Source organism: Mesoplodon mirus, assembly GCF_964341445.2.
Source record: "Mesoplodon mirus genome assembly, chromosome: 5".
Taxonomy (NCBI): domain Eukaryota; kingdom Metazoa; phylum Chordata; class Mammalia; order Artiodactyla; family Ziphiidae; genus Mesoplodon; species Mesoplodon mirus.
In genome coordinates, this window is record NC_138980.1 from 156,235,278 (window position 1) to 156,255,319 (window position 20,042).

Below are 20,042 nucleotides of genomic sequence, written 5' to 3' on the forward strand. Positions count from 1 at the left end.
GTCAAGTGAGATTTTCCAGACCTCTGCTTTGTCTGATCATGTCTCTGCTGACTAAAAAAGTATTCACAACCTCAAAGTTGAGAGTTATGTTTCATTTGGCAGGAATTTTTAGGACTTCAAGCCTGGGAGGCAGTATCTCAAGTAACCCTGAGAGAACTGCTCAGGAGTTCTGAGGAGGTGAGGGGAGAGCTAGGATATATAGGAGCTTTGCAACAAGGGGCAGGTAGTCGGAACATCAAAAGATTACTGTTAATTAAAGAAAACCAGATATCTGGAGTTAAGGAATTTAGCGCTTTCTATGTATGGGAAGATGCAAGAGTCTGGGCTCACTGAAATCATGCCTTTGAAATGCACCTCAGCTATCTGGGGCCAGTATCCTGTTTTTACATCCTGAGTTTCCTTGGGGCTCACCATAGAGAGTGGCTGCAGCCTGATGGCTGCTAGATGGCAGGTATTCTTCTCTTCCTGAGTTCCCTCAGGGCCACCAGCTCTGGCAGTGGCTGTAATCATTGATGACTGTGACATCCTTTGTCTACCGGTAAGGCAGGAGATATTCCATTTATCATCTCCATGATCTGCATCTTTGACCTTATGAGTAAAGCTTGATGCTGCTAAGATATCTGATTCATGTGAATCTGATCCTGGGTGTTAGCACCAGCTGTATCTGTACTGTTTATTTTTTAGAAAAATAGACTGGGAGCCACTGTGAAAAAATATTAGGGCCTGCATCTGGATGTCTGCTATAGCATTTTTTGTAATTTTCTCTTTCTTTAAGTTTCTCAAAATAAAAATAAAACAAGAGGATGGGGGTAAGGAAATTTATGCTTGAGCAAAGGTAGGAACATGGGATAGAGGGGGACAAAAAGGTGTTAAATTAATTAAACAAGGAAGCCATTAGACTGATGTGGCTCTAATGCCCTGGGCAGTCTCTGTAAGCAGGCCAATTCTAACCCTGTAAATGCCTCAAATTTCGGAAATCAAAGGTAAGAACCAAACCCAAACAGCCAACTAGGCTTTAACGTATAGCCAATGAATAATTTCCTTGCCGTGCCTTTACTCTATAAAAGTCTCTCCTTAGTTCCTGGAGCACCCCTAACTGAAAGGAGTAGGCCTATTTGGAATTATTTTATTGTACTTTTTAAAAATGTGCATTAAAATCTAAAACTCCAAGCCGTAATTGTCTGTAGAAATGGCAAGTGACAAATTAAATATTTTTAAACATCTCTGATTTGGCTCTGATGAGCACCGCCCGCTCAGATGTTCTTTTGAAATTCCACTATACGCAAGCCATCTGTGGGTGAATCATCGGGTGGCTAAGAAAGAAGTAAGAACGGTGAAGAACAGTCTGCAGCCCACCGAAAAAAATACTTTAGCATTGTTCTTAAATATTTATGTACTTTTAATTTCTCCAGGGCCGGAGAGGTTTACGAACCCAAAGCGCACAACAGCTGGGATCGCAACAGCGAGAGTAAAAGCGTCCTGAGAAGTCGGTGACCAGCCACGGGCTGCCCAGGTCAGGCCCGGTCACGATTTAGGATACCGCAGAGTTACAAAAAGCGAAACCCCTCCGGCCCACTAGCTGCCCCGGACCCGGGGAGGCGGGGCCAGGAAACGCACCAATGCGCAGACTCCGCGGCCGCACGCAGGCGCACAAGGGAGAGGCCACGAGGGCGGGGCCCCGAGGGACGGAGGGAGCGTGCGACAGAGGAGGGCCCCAGGCCCGAGTGGCTGAGGTTGGGGCTTCTCCGTCTTTTACGCCTTCGGAAGGAGATGCGAGTGCCCATGCCTTTGCAGGGCGTCTCGGTCGTGGAACTGGCCGGCCTGGCCCCGGGCCCGTTCTGCGGTATGGTCCTGGCGGACTTCGGGGCGCAGGTGGTGCGTGTGGACCGGCCGGGCGCCCGCGGCGACCTGAGCCGGATGGCCAGGGGCAAGCGCTCGCTGGCTGTGGACCTGAAGCAGCCGCGGGGAGCGGCGGTGTTGCGGTCGCTGTGCGCCCGGGCGGATGTGATGCTGGAGTCCTTCCGCCCTGGTGAGCCCCAGATCCCGACGCGACGCGAGACCGGACGAGGGACGGTCCCCGAAGAAGGGAGGCCGCCGGACATTTGGGGTTGGCCCGGCACACGTTTGCCCTGTTGCCACCCGAACCGTTTCCGTCCCTGTCTGTCTAGACCTTTCTGTTGCATTTGATATTGTTGCTGATCGTTCGCCCCCTGAGACGGTCTTCCATACTTGGACTCCGAGATACTGCTGTTGCCTTTGCTCTTCTCATACCTCTCTCTGACTCCTTCCCAGTTTCTCTTTTTTTGAGTCACCCTATTATAGTTGCCATTCTTAATTACTTGAGGATCTTGAACCCTTTGAGAAACGATCGAAAGCCATAGATTCTCTCCCCGGGAAAGCTGCATATAGGTACATAGTCATTTTGCTACCGTTTGGAGCTTGTTGTACCTCATAAAGCCATCCACGGACCCAGGACAAGTCCCTGCCTTAAATGCTGGTGTTCCCAAGTACCAGCTTCTGCTCAATTTCCTTTACACTCTGCTTCTTGGAGCCACTTTATCTCTTCCTATTATTTTTACTTTTTACAGGCAGATGTTGGCCAAATCTATAACTGTACCCCCTTTTAGAGCCACAGACTTCCGGAATACCCAGCTCCTGTCCATTTCTACTTGGCCTTCCCCCGGGCACTGTAGCTTCCACGTATTCCAAACTGAGCTCATCATCTTCCCTACTAAAATGGCATCTCCTCTTTGTGTTTTATTTCAGTGAATGGAACCAATGTCCACCCAGTTGCCTGAATCAGAAACTTGTACTTCAACCAGGACTCCAAATCTTCCTTTCCCCCTACCAGCTTTCAGTTATCACCAATCCCATCATTCTTCCTCCTTTCTATGACCCCAGATTCTTCCTCTTCATACCTGCTGCAGCTTCCTTGGCAGCGTTTTTTAAAGCTGATGTTTGGGTGTAGCACCACTCCGATCTATTCTTAGACAACTGCCACCGTCATCTTGCTCAAGTGCAAATACAGAGCTTTGCCTGGTATATAGCAGGAAGGCAGTAAATGTTTGGTGAATGAATTGAATGTCTGTGGGCACCAGGCATATTTAAATGTGTCAATTCATTTACCCTCAGATTTGAGGATTATAACAATAATAATTTAGTAATTAGGATTATGTCATAATTTAATAATACCGTATTTGAAGTTGAAGGAGGTTCAGCATGATTAAATAACTTGTCCACAATCTTGGAATTAGGAGAAGGGTAGAGCTGTGAATACAGACATAGCTGCCAGGGGAGGGGATTGTGGCTGATGTTTATCTAGGTAGAGGAATAAAGTTCTTTTTATTTTATTTTATTTTTTATTGAAGTATACTTGATTTACAATGTGTTAATTGCTGCTGTACAGCAAAGTGACTCAGTTATACATATTTATACATTCTTTTTCATATTCTTTTCCATTAAGGTTTATCACGGGGTATTGAATATAGTTGCCTGTGCTATACGTAGGACCTTGTTGTTAATCCATTCTGTATATACCAGTTTGCATCTGCTAATCCGAAACTCCCAATCCATCCCTCTCCCAACCCCCTACCCCTTGGCAACCACCACTGTAGGAATAGAGTTCTTCTGTAACTTATCATAGCTTTATGGAGGCAGAGGCACGTTATAAGCCTGTGGAAAGAGATGAGGTATGAATCCTGCCAGAGGAGCTTCTGAGCTGATAGGGAAGATGGAATATATACATACATAAATAAGTATAGCAGGCACTGATGCGGATATAGACTTAGAAAAGGTCCTGAAAGGAGTAACAGCTTCCAAAAGTGAATTTTTGGTCAGAGACCCAGAGTAACTTCCAAAAGAACAGACCATTTCTAATAAATTACTAAGGAGAGAATTTGGGGAACTATAAAGGGCCTGAATAAAGGGATGAAATGTCCACTCTGAGGATTGAAGATGCTTGGGTATGCCTGAAGGGGTGCAGGGCAGTGCTGGAGGGAAATAGCATTCTGGTGGTCTGGGGGAAGCCACACATTCCAGAAATGGGGGCTTCACTCTCTGGGTCCTTAATTACTGGCAATACCCTATAAACCCGCAACAAATGTTACTAGTTTTCCTTGCAAAAGTGCTGTTTTATGTTTGCCACAAAGAAGGGATTATACCCATCCTCAATTCATGCTCTCTTAAAAAAAAAATTGTAACTTTTCTCAAGGTGTGATGGAAAAACTCCAGCTCAGCCCAGAGATTCTGCAGAAGGAGAATCCAAAGCTTATCTACGCCAGGTTGAGTGGATTTGGCCAATCAGGAAGATTCTCTAGGGTAGCAGGACATGACATCAACTACTTGGCTTTGTCAGGTATGTTGAAAAAAATAATTTCTCTACACTTTTTATTTTGTTCCCAGTCCAGATCTACAGTTACACTTATTAAAAAGAATTTTTAAAAAGTGATTTAAATATTTACTGGAATCAGTAAAGAGCATGTGGTTGTTTAAAAAGGGTTGGTTTGTCTTGGAACAGTCATTCTCAGCCTCCCCCAGCCTTAACACATTGGAGGGGTAATGTGTTCACTAATAACATTTACTGACTACATTTGTGAAGTTAATTCTCCAGCAAGCCCCTGCTGGGAATTAAGAGACTTGTTGGTAGTAGAAATGGTTGCTCTATATTTTGCAAAGATATAGTTTGATTTTGATATCCCTCCTCCCTCACTTTATTGAGAATCATTGACTGAGTCATGATTTTAGAAATTCTATGAATACTAGAAAAAGCCCATGGTTTTCAGGTCATAATATCACCTTACTAGAGTTTTTGCCTGTAAGAACATATCTTAGGGCTTCCCTGGTTGCGCCGTGGTTAAGAATCCGCCTGCCAATGCAGGGGACACGGGTTCGATCCCTGGTCTGGGAAGATCCCACATGCTGCAGAGCAGCTAAGCCCGTGCACCACAACTACTGAGCCTGCACTCTAGAGCCCATGTGCCACAACTACTGAGCCCATGCGCCACAACTACTGAAGCCCGCACGCCAAGAGCCCGTGCACCGCAACGAAGAGTAGTCCCCGCTCACTGCAACTAGAGAAAGCCCACATGCAGCAACGAAGATCCAACTCAGCCAAAAATAAATTAAAAAAAAAAAGGAACATATCTTAGAATGGCCTAATTCTAGATTTCTAAGAACCGCATTGCTGAGTCAAGGAAGTCTCAAATTTTCTGTGTGTACACATTTAAAGGTTGAGGAAAAGATTGAGTGTAGAGTTGGCTTTTCTCATCTACTTAAAAATTTAATTCCTTTTCTTTTTCTTGTGTTTATTTTCTTGCATCTCTTTCTAATAAGAATGCAAGTGCATTATATTGTTGTTAAGCCATAAAGTGCTAAGTGGATAGCAACCATTTCCCCCCCCAAACCCAATGAATAAAAACTTAGCAACAGAATTCTGAAAATGTTAGTTGGAATAAAGTTTTAGAGAAAACAAAAAAATCAAACAAGGAACCTTGTTAGAGGGAAAGCCTTTTTTTTTTTTTTTTTGGCGGTACGCGGGGCTCTCACAGTTGTGGCCTCTCCCGTTGTGGAGCACGGGCTCCAGACGCGCAGGCTCAGCGGCCATGGCTCATGGGCCTAGCCACTCGGCGGCATGTGGGATCTTCCCGGACCGGGCACGAACCTGTGTCCCCTGCATCGGTAGGCGGACTCTCAACCACTGCACCACTAGGGAAGCCCGGAAAGGCTTCTTATAAATATACTGAACAGGTTTAGGTTTAGAAAAGCATTAGGTATTAGTTTTCATTTACAGCAGTAACTAGAGAGATTGGTTTCCCCCCTAAGATGTTCATGTATTTATTTAAAAGAGGCATTAAATTTACAGTTAGTGTTCCCCAATTTTTTTTAATGGTATAGGTGTTTTATCAAGAATTGGCAGAAGTGGTGAGGCTCCATATGCCCCACTGAATCTCCTGGCTGATTTTGGTGGTGGTGGCCTCATGTGCACACTGGGCATCCTGATGGCGCTATTTGAACGCACACGCTCTGGCAAAGGTCAGGTCATTGATGCAAACATGGTAAGTGTTGATTGGGGGAAATGATAAGCCTACTAGTTGTTCCTGAGGTCCATATATGGCTGCCTCAAATCCTCTTCTGAACAAGACAAGAAATAAATGAGATTGGAAATTTGAATCCAAGTTACCAAGGATGGCCTTTTCTTTAAAATAGCTTCATATCTTGAACATGTGTCAGAATGTCATATTTTGATCATCTGTTTGTGGAGTCACTCTTCTAAACTTTTCATGACTCACCTGATTTCTATGTTGTGTTTCAACAATTTTCCCCGTGCTGCCTCTTGTGCTTAGGATGTGGTTTTCAAAAAATCTTCATTCAAAACTGGGCTCATGAAGTCTCCCTTAGCAGGTAGAGAAGATTCTTAATGATGCTCAAGTAAAATGGACCAGTCTAGACCTTCCTGCTGCATTGTGTAGGGGAGACTCAAGTGTCATGATGCTTCGGTGTTTTTACCCTCATACATTTGCCTCATGTTATCCTAGGCACTTTGCCTGTGTGATTTCTCCTAATCCCCCCAACAGCAATTTCACTTGGAATACATTGTTATTTTAATGAAGAGGAAACTAAAGCACAGAAATTTGCCCGAGTTCTCACAGCTAGTTGATGAGAGCCCAGTCCAGTGTCACTATACCTTTGCGTTTGGACAGATATTTGGCGGTAGGGTGGAGAATGGATTGGATGGAGACGACGCTGAGAGAGAAAGGCGAGTACTAAAATGGTTAATGGTAGAATGGGTCTGGATTTAAGGATTTACATTTGAGATGTAAAATTGCTGGGATCTGATGAGATATTGGCAATGAAGGGAGAGGGAGGAATCAAGAATGACTCCCCCATGTCTGGCTTGGAAGATCCAGTGGATGGTGGCCCTGGCACCCTGGGGAGGATTGCTGAAGGAAGAGGGTGATTGGGGGAAATAGATACCTTATTCTTTAAATTTTTTTTTTTTTTTAATTTTCCTGGCTGTGCTGCACAGCATGTGGGATCTTAGTTCTCTGATCAGGGATCGAGCCCTTGCCCCTTGCGTTGGAAGCATGGAGTCGTAACCACTGGGCCACCAGGGAAGTCCCCAGATACCTTATTCTTTTGGGCCAGTAGTTTCCAAATGACGTTAGCAGCAGAATCCTTGATCCAGGCCTGCCTATGATGACCTGGAGTTGTCTCTTCATCAGACTGTTGCCTTAGAAACTAGAGTTAAGGTAACTGTGGAATGTGCAGTCCGTTTTACTGTGTTTACTCCTGAGCTGGGGGTGCTCATCTGACCTGGGGGGCTGTGTGTTGGCATGCAGGCCGTTGGCCTACGTGATGAGAACAATATAAAAGGTTGGGAAATTGAGGCTGCAATTTTCCCTGTGTCAAAGGCTCTGGTCCGTGGCAGCACACACTGCATGTGCGTGAGGGGAGAAGAGAAGTATGTGCGGGGCAGCCTCATGATGAGATGAGGAGTATAACTGCTGTGTCTCTTGTCCTGTATCCTCCTGTGACACCAAGTAAAGGTGGAGTTAGATTAGAGCCTGTTTGTATCCTGAGTGAGCCAAACCAGCCCCATCACACTGTTAGGATATCTTTTTTCAATAGACTCATCACTACATCCAGTGTGTAAAAGAGATTATATATGTATATGTATATATATGTGTGTGTCTATATGTGTGTTTGTGTGTGTATGTCTAAATGTGGGGACACTCTAAGATCTCTGTAACCCCATTTCAAAAAAAAGCGCCACCATAGGCCACTTATACAAACTCCACTACTTGGTGACAACAAATGTCGGATCCATGAATTGAAGTGTGCGTGAGCTTCCTCAAGTTAAACGGGAAAACTGGGATGTATCTAAAGATCTATTTTGTGTTTGTTTTACAGCCAGAATCTGTGAGAAGTCCCATGCTCACAGTTGGAATGGGGCCCCTCCGTTGGTAACCTCAGAGACAAGGATGCTTTGATGGCCTTCTCCCTGTGGTGCCAGAATCCTTAGGATCATAAAGCCATAGGGATAGGGAAGTCATCTTCTTTAGATAGCCCAGTGCATCCAGCCTTGTGATAATCATACCTGAGTTTGTGAATCCATTCCCGTTACTTCAGGACTAGTGGGAAGTTGGCATTCCCAAACTAGTTTGTCTGTACTCTGAAAACCCATATACCTGCCACCCATACTGTTACGTTTATTTTGTAACTTTCTAGTGATTATTAAAGTTAAGATATATTAAATACTCAAATTTGCTTTCTTGGGCTTGGAGTCAAACTAGAACAAACTAAATTTAACTGTCATGTGATTTACCTTTAAAATGTGATATGCTTCATATATCTGTGTGTATGTGTTTGTAGGTATTGAGATCAGATGATAGATTTTTAAAAAAAAACTTCTTGCTTTGTTTTCAACTTTTTTATCATGACGGTTGTTAACATATATAAAAGTAAAGAGAATGTATAATGAACTTCCATGTACCCTCACTTAGCTTCAAAAATTATCAACGTTCTGCCAATCTTATTTGAAAGGAAGAACAAAAGTAGTTTCTTTAAGTCTTCTGAACAGTGTTCCCTGATCTGAATAGTGCAGAAATTCACTCTATCATAAGCCTGCTCTAACTCACTTTCTTGAAATATCAAAGAAGTTGTATAATTAGATATAATCTTCCTATATTCTAAGATAAACATTTCATACAAATATTTTTTAAAAACTCAAGTAGAAATCGATCATGCTTTTTATAGTTGAATTGTCTGGATTCATACTGTATTCTGTTTCTTCAAAGGTGGAAGGAACAGCATATCTAGGTTCTTTTCTGTGGAAAACCCAACAAACAGGACTGTGGGAACAGCCTCGTGGACAGAACATGTTAGATGGTGGAGCGCCTTTCTACACAACCTACAGGACGGCAGACGGCGGGTTCATGGCTGTTGGAGCATTAGAGCCCCAGTTCTATGAGCTGCTGCTCAGGGGTGAGTACCTCTTTTCTGTGGATGTTTTTTAGACTCTATTTTGGAATCTTTTGAAGTTCATGATGTCTTTTATTGTATATCCACTTTATAATTAACCTAATTATAGCCATCATTGTACTGTGGGGCACTTCCCCCATCTTTAAAATTGACAAGTAAATTTACAAGTCTGTAAAATAGCTCAGATTAAAAAAATAATAATCCTTTTTGTGGTAGTTCAGTGTTTTTATCACATTTCATACTCCGTAGTATTGGATATTTATCTTGCCCATGTGTGCCCACATCCTTTTCTTCCCTAGAAATGATCTACTGATTCTACCAGTTTTTGTTCCTTGATAGATGTCCCTCATGGTACTTCAGTGACGGGGTCACCAGAGCACAGAGAGACTTTGGTGAATGAGAGTTTGTTGGAATATGTTACCACCACTTGATGCTTCTGCAGTTTACCTTTCTTGCAGATTCTTGTCTCGTTGACATGTTGCCACAAGTTAGCAGGAAGATTTGGGATCCCCTCTTCCCTAATTCATAATTGGACTGAAGTTACTTTGTTCCTGTGAAATGTGAATTTAAAGTTTACAGATAATTTAGTATCTAAGAAGTCTTAGAATATACTCTGAAGCAGTGTGACAGGCTGGTCGCAGCACATTTATCTTTCAGCTTTAAGTTTGGAGTTTTATTGCCGTGTTTGGTAGCTTTTCAGATGCGCAGTGCTACTCAGAGTTATCTGTATATCGCTGAAATGACTGTTTTTGCTAGCCTCAGAAAGCATTCTGTGATAAGCTATATTCACTTCACCAATTTAACTATAAGTTAGAGAAACCATAGAACAAAATGGTTTATCTAGATCATAGAGGATGCCTTTCCGGCCAGAAATTAAGACCAAGACTAGAGGTCAATTCAAAATTCTGAACAGAGCAATGCTGTATGAGGGGCTGAGTGGTGGGAACAACACTCCCACTCTGGGGTGCAGGGCCCTAGGAAGCAGCAGGTACATAACATAGTGGAGTCTGTGCCTTACAAAAACCTTGTGTTTTTGTCTATAGGGAATTTAAATATAATAATAAAATTAACTAATCTTCAGTGAAATTTTGTTATCACCATGCACAGGCAATTCTAAATGACAGTTGCAACTGACTTTTTTTTTTTTTTTTTGACAAATGTCTCAGGAATAGGGCAGTGTAAGCTCTGAGTCAGATCAAATAAAGACAAGCCCTGAGGATGGGGGTTTTCAGGGAGCTGTCAGACAGGCCAAACATTGGCGCTTCTCTGGGGGTAGGATTTTGCGGGAGCTTCAAACTCACTTTGCCTCCTCTTCCTTGGCTGTTAACCTACTGGTTTTCACGACTACCATTGTTGAGAGCCTGTTGGTTTTCAAGGCCATCACAGAGCTGGGGAGAGAGGGATGAAATTAGCCTAAGTTATAACACCACAAAGCTCACTGGTCTTACTGAGTTCAGTCATTTTTTTCCTTAAATATGCTCCTTAGATTGTTGCAAGCTTTTAGTTAATTTCTAGAGTTACAAAACTGTTGATTCTGACAATTTGTGCCAGTGTTCTTGTTGCTTTCATGCAGGAGCCAATTTTTGAAGGTCCTTGCTCTGTCATTTCAGAATTTAACTCCCCTCTGTGGTGTATTTTGTTGTTTTCTTAAAAACTTACATGTTTAGAATGATCATTTCTAACATCCACACTCCACTGCGTTTTATAGCAGGCAGACTGCTCCAGCCCTTGACTTGTAATCGTCTTCTCCCGGGTTTCCTCTTTCTGAGTCTAAACTCTGTAACCCCTCCAGTTGTTTTGCAGTCACGGCCTTTTGTGGTACCTTTCATGTCCTCTCCCTTTAAAGTTCACTAAGGATCCTTAGCTGGCAGGTAGCTTGTGCTTTAGGCGGACTTAGCAAGTTCAGTCAGCTTTTGTTTAATCTACATAGTCCATGCCGAAATGCCTCAGCATCTTCTTTCTTCTACAATATTGATTTGCAAAAATAGTACTTTTCCTTGACCCATACACATTACTTCTCTCTCAGGCCTAACTGGACAAACCCCCATATCTGTAATGATTTTTTGAGGTAGTTTTAATTTATTTATTTCACCTTATATACTGAGATCTTTGAGAACATACCTTCATTTAGCTCTCAGTATCTGAACATAAATACACAAGGTTTTTGTAAGTCTCCAACTCCTCTGTGCTATGCCCTGCTGCTTTCCAGGGCAAAGAAATCTGAAAGTACTGAGAATTTCATGACCTCTTGAGACTCTTGTAGTAAATCAGATAAGCAATAGAGAATTTTATTTTATTTTATTTTATTTTTGCGGTACGCAGGCCTCTCACTGTTGTGGCCTCTCCCGTTGCGGAGCACAGGCTCTGGACGCACAGGCTCAGTGGCCATGGCTCACGGGCCCAGCCGCTCCGTGGCATGTGGGATCTTCCCGGACCAGGGCACGAACCCGTGTCCCCTGCATCATCAGGTGGACTCTCAACCACTGCTCCAGCAGGGAAGCCCACAATAGAGAATTTTTTAAAGTTGTTTTAAAATTTCAAAATGTTATTAAAAGAAAACCAGAAAATAACAAGTGTTGGTGATGATGTGGAGAAATCAGAACCCCATGCATTACTGTTGCGAATGTAAAACTGCAGCCACTGTGGAAAATAGTATAGTGGCTTCTCAAAAAATTAAACATAGAATTACCATACGACCCAACGATTCTACTTCTGGGTATATATCCAAAATAATTAAAAGCGGGAACTTGAACAGATATTTGTACATCCATGTTCATGGCATTATTTACAGTAGCTAAAAGGTGGAAGCAACCAAGGTGTCCATCAACAGATGAATGGATAAACAAAATGTGATATATATAAAAAACAATGAAATATTAGTCAGCCTTACAAAAGAAAGAAATTCTGATATATGCTGAACATGGATGAACCTTGAAGACATTATGCTAAGTGAAATAAGCTTGTCACAGAAGGACAAATATTGTATTATTCCACTTATATGAGATACCTAGAGTGGTCAAATTCATAGAAAATAGAACGGTGGTTGCGAGGAGCTGGGGAAGCAGGGAATGGAGAGTTAGTGTTTAATGGGTATAGAGTTTCAATTGGGGAAGATGGAAAGTTCTGGAGATGGATGGTGGTAATGGTTCCAGAACAATATAAATGTACTTAATGACACAGTACTGTATTCTTAATAGTGATTAAAATGGTACATTTTATATTTTGTGTATTTTACCACAATTTAAAAAAATGAAAAAAATTCAAAATAATATAGTTTTTTAACGAAAAAAATGTAAACAATACAGAATTTGTAAAGTAAGAGAAAAAAATTCTCCCTTGTCCTTCCGCTTTGGGTAAGTTTGGGATATGAAGAACTTTCCCTGTGCACATACAAACACAATTAAAGAAGAACTTTCCCTGTGTACATACAAACACAATTAAAATTTTTTTACAATTTATATATAATCTATTTAATTATATAAATTTATAATTAATAACTATTTTTATTCAAAAATATAGCTAAGACATCCTTTTTTTGTCAGTACCAAAGATCTTCAGCCTCACCCTCTTTATATAGCAGCCATATCATATTCCGTGGTATGCCTGTACTAAAATTTATTTAACCACTTCCTTATTCAAGTTAATTTACGTTTTTTCCAGGTTTACATTATAACACATAATGTTTATTGTTTATTAATAAGCATTAATCTTTGTACATATGTCATTGCATACTTGCAGCATACATTTTGACTGCTTAATATGTGCCTAATATTGTGTTACAGAGCAGAAAGTTTATGACGTGTACTTAAAACAATAAATATTTTGTATAATTGTGTGTGTGTGTGTGTGTATACTTGTACGTGTAAGGTAGTTTTTTGGAAATCAAAACATATTTTCCCAAGTTTTAAATGGTGTCTGAGTCCCCAGGTCAGTCTCTGAAAGTCTGTTTGACTTATAATAGCAGAAATTGAATATTGATTGTACTATAAAAACTAGCCACAATCGATAATTGTGTTCTATGGGGGATGGACTCAGAGTTACGCATAGGCTGTCAGCAGCACAGGAAGCAGCCTGCCCTAAACCACTGGTAGTTCGTCCTGGGGCCTTGATGAGGGGTCCCTGGCTGGGAAATTGTGGGCTGAGAAAGGGTGATAGTACGATGGAAGAGCTGGCGTGTCAGAGTTAGGGGTAGAGCCTGGGGTCTTTTGATTTCTAGTATTTTCCAGTATACAAAGTATGATCTGTGTAATCTCAAGTATAGTGTTTGTTGGAGAACTATTGACTCCAATTTTATTTAGTTTATGATTCTGATCACATTCTGATTTTTTATTTTTAAAAAACTGTTTAAAAAAGCATGCAAATATGTTTCCATCCATAGCTGTGGTCTACTTAAATGCTTTTGGCCAAGTGCTCGTTTTATGTGTTTTTTAATCCCAGAGTTCGGGGCTATCAGGAAAGTGAAAGCAAAGTGAAAGACACCCTTAGAAACATTTCCTTATAGATTTTAGTGATAAACCTGAAACTATGGCTCCATGTCTTTCCTGGTTTTGAATGGGACATGTGGCTACAGAGAAAAATGTACTTGTATATCTCACAGGTGTTTTTTCACAGCTGTTCAGAACTATGTGAATTCTCCTCATATCCCTCAAAACACTAAGAAGAGCCTGCAGTATTCATGTTTTCTTACCTCCATAGGCACTTTTGTATCTTCAGAGCAGCTTACAATTGGTCATTGTTTTTCAACATGGTAGATAAGGAAAGGATGATAAAAGTGAGAATTACTTGATTAACTTGGCCAAACTTATACAAAATATTATGTGCAATTTAAATTTAGAAACCCTCTTCTACAAGAGGGAATAAAAATGACAGTTACACCAAACCCCAACAAAGTGTCCCCTTGGGTATAATTTAATCAGCACTGGAGTTTGGTTGTATCTACAGGGGTAGGTGCTTGTAGTCAATAAAGGAAGCACAGATCAGGTCATGGGGCAGAGAAGCCATCCTTCCTGTGATATCCCCTGGCAGATGCTTTCATCCTCTCTGTCCCTTGTGTTGATGGGCCCTTCAAAGTTCTTCATACGTGAGAGAGCAAAAAAGGCTCTCTCTGTTGATTGGCTGGCTGATAATTTTCTGTCCTGTTTGCTATAGGAACAATTTGCGTGTGTCTTTGGTTATTTCACAAGTCCTTTGTTCCTAGGTCACAGCAGGGTTGTAAGAGTAATGAGTCGAATATCACTGCCCTCCTAGAGCTCTTTTATTTGACGAAAATAAAGAGAAATGAACATTATTTATAAAATTGCAATCTTGAATTTAATCATTTATCTTTATACTTCTTCCTTGAAAACAGAGGTACAGGCATACCTCACAGACTTTGTGGGTTGGGTTCCAGACCACTGCAATAAAGGGACTATCTCAGTAAAGCAAATCACATGAATTTTTTGGTTTCCCAGTACACATAAAAGCTATGTTTACATGATACTGTAGTCTATTAAATATGCAGTAGCATTGTCTAAAAAAACAATGTACATACCTTAATTGAAAAATACTTTATTGCTAAAAAATGCTAACCATCATTTGAGCTTTCCATGAGTTGTAATCTTTTTGATGGTGGAGGGTTTGAAATATTGCAAGAATTACCAAAATGTGACACAGAGACATGAAGTGAGCAAATGCTGTTGGGAAAAGTGGCACCCATAGACTTGCTCCACCCAGGGTTGGCACAAACCTTCCATTTGTAAAAATGCAGTGTCTGTGAAGTGCAATAAAGTGAAGCACAATAAAACGAGGTCTGCCTGTAGTCTTGTATAAATGTGTTTAGATTTTAGCTTTTGTAGGGTTTGGGAGCACTATACGAAATATGGTTTTTTTAAATATAAACTTATTTATTTTATTTATTTATTTATTTATGGCTGCATTGAGTCTTTGTTGCTACGTGTTGGGTCTTTGTTGCTGCGCATTGGGTCTTTGTTGTTGCTGCGGGTGGGCTTTTCTCTAGTTGCAGTGAGCAGGGGCTACTCTTTGTTGCCGTGCGCGGGCTTCTCATTGCGGTGGCTTCTCTTGCTGCAGAGCACGGGCTCTAGGTGTGCGGGCTTCAGTAGTTGCGGCATGCAGGATCTTCCTGGACCAGGGATCGAACCTGTGTCCTCTGCATTGGCAGGCGGATTCTTAACCACTGCGCCACCAGGGAAGCACATGGAGTTATTTTAATTCAATATGACAGATAGTAACAGCATGAGAAAATTTCTTTTTAAAAACCTACTCAGAAGGAAGAAGTCAGCTTCTGGAAACTAGACCATTAAAAATAGACTATTTTGGATGAAATGTAAATAATAAAATTTTGGCAAAGACTTGGAAAGTCTGTTTTGAGTCCTGTTACCCTTACTACCTTCTCCAGCCTTTGGCTCCAACTTCAAGTTGAGTTTGAATTTCTTCTTTTTTTTTTTTTTTTTTCTGGTATGCGGGCCTCTCACTGTTGTGGCCTCTCCCGCTGCGGAGCACAGGCTCCGGACGCGCAGGCTCAGCGGCCACGGCTCACGGGCCCAGCCACTCCGTGGCATGTGGGATCCTCCCGGACCGGGGCACGAACCAGTGTCCCCGGCATCAGCAGGCGGACTCTCAACCACTGCGCCACCAGGGAAGCCCTGAATTTCTTCTTTTGACTCATTTGAGAAACCCTATAGAACGTCCTGTTTTGGGCGACTATAGTGAGTTCAAAACTCATTTTCACTGATTATATTTACTCTACCCAAAGCATACTAATTTAAGAAATTGTGTTTTTCTCTCAGGACTTGGGCTAAAGTCTGATGAACTTCCCAGTCAGATGAGCGTAACTGATTGGCCAGAAATGAAGACGAAATTTGCAGATATATTTGCAAAGAAGACGAAGGCAGAGTGGTGTGAGATCTTTGACGGCACAGATGCCTGCGTGACTCCTGTTTTGACTTTTGAGGAGGTTATGCATTGTGGTCACCACAAAGATCGGGGCTCATTTATTACTGACAGGGAGCAGGGTGTGAGTCCCTGCCCTGCACCCCAGCTGTCCAGCACCCCAGCTGTCCCTTCATCCGAAAGGGATCCCTTTGTAGGAGAACACACTGAAGAGATACTCAGAGAGTTTGGCTTCAGCCAGGAAGAGATCAGTCAGCTCAAGTCAGATAAAATTATTGAAAGTAATAAACCAAGAGCTAATCTCTAACTTCTAAGCCCCACAACTCAAATGAATTTGAATATTGCATTTACAGTATAGAATAATGCAAAAAATTGAATGCATGGAAACATGAAAAAACAATATCACAGTGGTCCGACTATTCTAATCAGGAAACAAGGCTGATTATAGAGTGATGATTGCATTCTGAAAACGGTTAACATCATGGCTTTTGATTTAGGAGGATTTTTAGTTTGCCTGTACTAAATTGTGGCAGTTTTTCTGCCTTCCAATTTACTTGATTGGTTATATTTGTTGATTTTAAATATTTATATATTTATAATATACTTTAAATGAACTAATATAATGCTTTTTATTAAATAAAGCTTTTATCCTCCCAAAGTTTACTCATGCTTTTAAGTTTGTGAAAAACTTTCAAGAAAGTTCTTTAAATAGCAGTAAAATCGCCTTTTGTTACTCCTTGAAATATTTTAGTCTCTACTGTTAACCAGAATGAATGTCCTTAGATAGAAAAGTCTGATCCTTTTAATTTGGTAAGGAAATCATTCAGCCAGTGTCTTGGAACTGGAATTTTAGAAAATGTCCTTGAGGTTTCCTTCAGATAGTTGCCACCTCTCCATCGAGACCTGCTCCTGTGTGTAGCTGCCTGTTGGTATCATCCAAACGTGTCTCTGTATCAGTAAACTCCACCGTCATGCATTTGAAAGTGTTACTAGACTTTTCCTCCTCTTACCAGTCTCCAGCTTCCACTCCTGTCCTATCTCCCTCTGCCCCCAGTAGGCCCCCACGGCTTACGCCTCACCTCATTTGGCCACTGTTCACATGTCCCTTATGGAGAGTCCTTTCTTGACCCCTGTCCAGGATGGCAGCTGCCTTGTCCCTCGCTCTCCACTCACCCTATTTCATTTTCCTTCACACTGTGTATCACTGCTGACATGCTGATTGACCCCAGCCCTCATTCCTTAACCAGTGCAGGCTAGAGTGGAAGCTTTGTGGAGGACTCTCTAGGTTTCGTTGCTAAGTCCCCAGTTCCTAGAATAGTGCCTGGCCCATGACTGGAAACTTTGTGAATATTTATTAAAGGAATGAAACTCGGCAGTGAAGTACTGTCAGTTCCACCTTCAGAGCTCCCATATCCATCCTTCTGCCCATCTCCCATTGCTGCTTTCATCCAGACCCCTATCACCTCTTCCCTGGACTACTGTTCAACTTCCCTACCCAGCTTTCACCTTCATTTTTTTCCCCATCATGTAGCAAGTTCTGGACCTCATTTCCACACACAGCAACATCCAGAAGAAGAGAGCGTCTCAGGAGCCCTCAGCAAACCTTGTCTTGTGTCTCGCTGGATCTAGATAAGTCACAAGCCAGTCCTGCAGCAGTCTTTGGCAGAGAGGGTAGGCTTATCCTTAGATAAAGCCAACCTGCTCCTGGAGCTCCCCTGGACTCAACTTCCTGGAAGCACATGGGTATTTGAGGGAGGGGTGGATTCCTGAAGCTAGTCCAGGTTCCATCAGGATGGGGGAGTGGAGAACAGATGTTACATCTGTGACATACAGTATCTCAGTTGCTCTTCAGTGATCACAAGGGGAAGGTAGGGCAGGTTTCTCCATTTTATAGATGTGGACACAAGCCTCAGATGGTCCTAAACCGTCTTAGTTCACATCTCCCTTAGTGTCTTAGTAATTTTTTCATGGTGCCCCTAGGTCAGAAGAAATACCTAATCATTCCACTTATAAATAATTAGGTCCCAACAACTGAAGTATTTATGTCCTAACAACTTATTAGCTGTTTGAAAAATATAATGCAAGTACATTGAAGACATTTTTTATTTCATTCTTTTTTAAAATTGAAGTATAGTTGATTTACAATATTGTGTTTAGTATACAGCAAAGTGATTCAGTTATGTATATATACTTTTCAGACTATTTTCCATTATAGGTTATTACAGGATATTGAATATAGTTCCCTGTGCTATTCAGTAAATCCTTGTTGATTTTATATATAGTAGTTTGTATCTGTTAATCCCATACTCCTAATTTATCCTTCCCTCACCCCTTCCCCCTTGGGTAATCATAAATTTGTTTTCTATGAGTCTGTTTCTGTTTTATACATAGATTCATTTGTATTATTTTTTAGATTCCACGTATAAGTGATACCATATAATTGTCTTTCTCTGTCTGACTTACTTCACTAAGTATAATCTCTAGGTCCATCCATATTGCTGCAAATGACAACATTTCATTCTCTTATGGCTGAGTAGTATTCCATTGTATATGTATACCACATCTCCTTAAGCTGATTGTCTGCTGATGGGCACTTGGGTTGTTTCCATGTCTTGGCTATTGTAAATAACGCTGCTGTGAACATTGGGGTGCATGTATCTTTTTGAATTAGAGTTTTCATGTTTTCTGGCTACGTACTCAAGTGGGATTGCTGGATCACATGGTAGCGCTATTTTTAGGTTTTTAAGGAGCCTCTATACCCTCCATAGTGGCTGCACCAGTATACGTTGCCACCAACAGTAGGAGGGTTCCCTTTTCTCCACACTGTCTTCAGTATTATTTGAAGACTTTTTGATAATAGCCATTCTGACTGGTGTGAAGTGATACCTCATTGTGGTTTTAATTTCCATTTCAGTAATAATTAGGGATGTTGAGCATCTTTTCATGTGCCTTTTGGCTATCTGTATGTCTTCTTTGGAGAGATGTCTATTAGGTCTTCCGCTCATTTTTGATTGGGTTGTTTGTTTTTGTGCTATTGAATAGTATGAGCTGTTTGTATATTTTGGAAATTAAGCCCTTGTTGGTTGCATTATTTGCAAGTATTTTTTCCCATTCTGCAGGTTGTCTTTTCATTTTGTTAATGGTTTCCTTTGCTGTGCAAAAGCTCATAAGTTTGATTAGATCCCACTTGTTTATTTTTGCTTTTGTTCCTATTACCTTGGGAGACTGATCTAAGAAAATATTGCTACGATTTATGTCCGAGAATGTTTTACCTATGTTCTCTTCTAGGAGTTTTATGGTGTCACATCTTATATTTAGGTCTTTAAACCATTTTGAGTTTATTTTTGTATATGGTGTGAGGAAGTGTTCTAATTTCACTGATTTACATGTAGCTGTCCACCTTTCCCAACACCACTTATTGAAGAGACTGTCTTTTCTCTATTGTGTATTTTTGCATCCTTTGTCATAGATTAATTGACTGTAGGTGTGTGGGTTTATTTCTGGGCTCTCTATTCTATTCCATCTACATGTCTGTTTTTGTGCCAGTAGTGTGATGTTTTAATAACTGTAGCTTTGTGGTATTGTCTGAAGTCTGGAAGGGTTATGCCTCCAGCTTTGTTCTTTTTCCTCAGGATTGCTTTGTCAATTTTGGGTCTTTTGTGGTTCCATATAAATTTTAGAATTCTTTTTTTCTAGTTCTGTGAAAAATGTTATGGCTATTTTGATAGGGATCACATTAAATCTGTAGATTGCTTTGGTTAGTATGACCACTTTAACAGTGTTAATTCTTCCAGTCCAAGAGCATGGACTTTCCATTTCTTTGAATCATTTTCAGTTTCCTTTATCAATGTTTTATAGTTTGCAGCATGTAGGTCTTTCATCTCCTTGGGTAAGTTTATTCCTAGGTATTTTTAAAAATTAATTTAGTTTATTTATTTTCGGCTGCATTGGGTCTTTGTTTCTGCACACGGGCTTTCTCTAGTTGCAGCGAGCAGGGGCTACTCTTCGTTGCAACGCGCAGTCTTCTCATTGCAGTGGCTTCTCTTGTTGTGGAGCATGGGCTCTAGGCATGCGGGTTTCAGTAGTTGTGGCACGTGGGCTCAGTAGTAGTGGCTCGTGGGCTCTAGAGTGCAGGCTCAGTAGTTGTGGTACACGGACTTAGTTGCTCTGTGGCA

At 41.3% G+C, this 20,042-nt stretch overlaps 1 protein-coding gene across 2 annotated transcripts; it reads left to right on the forward strand.

The window, feature by feature from the left end:
• The first annotated feature begins 1,398 nt into the window (after nt 1–1,398).
• AMACR (alpha-methylacyl-CoA racemase) lies at nt 1,399–16,461 on the forward strand. Of its 2 annotated transcripts, none has more exons than XM_082622619.1 (5): nt 1,399–2,107; nt 4,211–4,354; nt 5,893–6,053; nt 8,796–8,982; nt 15,765–16,461. In XM_082622619.1, exons 1-5 carry the CDS (start codon nt 1,771–1,773, stop codon nt 16,172–16,174), a joined length of 1,239 nt encoding a protein of 412 aa, XP_082478745.1. In that variant the 5' UTR covers nt 1,399–1,770; the 3' UTR covers nt 16,175–16,461. The 2 variants fall into 2 exon arrangements, with proteins under 2 accessions (XP_082478745.1, XP_082478746.1); XM_082622620.1 differs by having other exon boundaries at nt 1,409–2,029; nt 15,765–16,460.
• The last annotated feature ends 3,581 nt before the right edge of the window (nt 16,462–20,042 follow it).

Bases quoted from the DNA above. Each gene is read 5' to 3' on its own strand.
- AMACR (XM_082622619.1), top strand. From the start codon at position 1,771: ATGCGAGTGCCCATGCCTTTGCAGGGCGTCTCGGTCGTGGAACTGGCC. The intron at 4,355-5,892 runs GTATGTTGAAAA...TTAATGGTATAG, and splicing joins CAACTACTTGGCTTTGTCAG to GTGTTTTATCAAGAATTGGC. The intron at 8,983-15,764 runs GTGAGTACCTCT...TTTTTCTCTCAG, and splicing joins CTATGAGCTGCTGCTCAGGG to GACTTGGGCTAAAGTCTGAT.